Consider the following 1,284-nt stretch of genomic DNA (forward strand, 5'->3'; position numbering starts at 1 on the left):
ATATACACAGAAATGACACTTTAACCCCGTGATGGGGCTGCTTGGCACAAATGCACAACTTTAACCATGATCACCTATTTTTAGAAAACGTTAAAACATTTTATTTATAGCTGACATTTCAAGACATTTCTAGGCTTTTCATGATATCAGGACATTTTTAGGATTATAGGACAAATGGGGCTTAGCTGCGACCTCTGTTGGTGGGTGCAGGGGATCCAACACTGGAATTTTTTTTGAAGAACAAGCCCTTTTGATGCTGTTTTATGCACTATGGCACTTTATGTGTACTAAAAGTACAAATGTGAATCTCTTAATTTTTATTGTGAATTAGAGAATGGTTGTGGGCCACCTGGCACCACTTTGAGGACAAGATTTAGTCCGCAGGCCGTAAGTTGTGTATCTCTGCTTTAAGTAAATTTAGCTGATAACACTGAAGTACAGTTTTGAATGCAGGACTTTTACTTGTAGTGGAGTATTTTCAGCGACAGTATAACTTTTTCACCCCTGTCTGTTTGCTTTTCTTGTAACAAGTTGAATCTCTCACATAAGATTCAGATTTTGCAACGTAAATAAATCGTGATAAAAAACAACAATCTTCAGACGAAGACGTGACACCTGTCGAGGTTTATCTGCCTGTGGTCTCATGACTTCTTCATTCAGGGACATCTTGTGTTGCACGGGTCCCCCGATGAGAAGTAGCTGTACACACTGACCAGAGGAAACATGGTGACAGCTCCCAGCAGAGAGCCCAGCTGCACCACAGCTCCACACCACACCAGGGCGCTGTGGCCCTCATCGCGCAGGATCACCCCGATGATCACCTTCACATAGGAGAGAGTGAGAACAAACAGGATCCAGGCCAACACCTGTGGAAGGACAGCCAGGTGAGTTTGTATATATTTCTATGTTAGATGCCCCTATGTAGTTTTTTTTTATCCTCCAAACAAGATATACAAGAAAAAAGGGAGGTGATTTGACCAAATGAAGCCTGCAGGTGAAAACTCACAATGAGGACACCACCTGAAGTTTCATTAACCAGCAGAGGACACGGACTCAGCACCGCCATGCTCATTATATAAGCTCCAACTGCACTTCCTATCACTGTGAGAGCTCCCATCAGCAGCAGAGATCTGTGGGGAAAAAAAAAGTATGCATTGTGGAGCTGAAACATTACTGAAATTATAGCTTAATTTTTGCATTTTTGTGCATATTATGTTTGTATCAAATGCCAGAGAGCACAATTAACCATTTTACACTGACATCACTTTTCTTGACCTGAGTTCA

At 41.7% G+C, this 1,284-nt stretch overlaps 1 protein-coding gene across 1 annotated transcript; it reads right to left on the reverse strand.

The window, feature by feature from the left end:
- Window positions 1-24: 24 nt before the first annotated feature.
- Window positions 25-1,066, reverse strand: LOC121964486 (riboflavin transporter 2-like). Its single transcript, XM_042514691.1, has 2 exons — window positions 1,007-1,066; window positions 25-866 (listed from the first exon to the last, which is right to left on the reverse strand). Exons 1-2 carry the CDS (start codon window positions 1,064-1,066, stop codon window positions 657-659), a joined length of 270 nt encoding a protein of 89 aa, XP_042370625.1. The 3' UTR covers window positions 25-656.
- Window positions 1,067-1,284: the final 218 nt, after the last annotated feature.

The sequence above is a fragment of the Plectropomus leopardus genome, unplaced genomic scaffold, assembly GCF_008729295.1.
Source record: "Plectropomus leopardus isolate mb unplaced genomic scaffold, YSFRI_Pleo_2.0 unplaced_scaffold15754, whole genome shotgun sequence".
In the NCBI taxonomy this organism is placed as follows: domain Eukaryota; kingdom Metazoa; phylum Chordata; class Actinopteri; order Perciformes; family Serranidae; genus Plectropomus; species Plectropomus leopardus.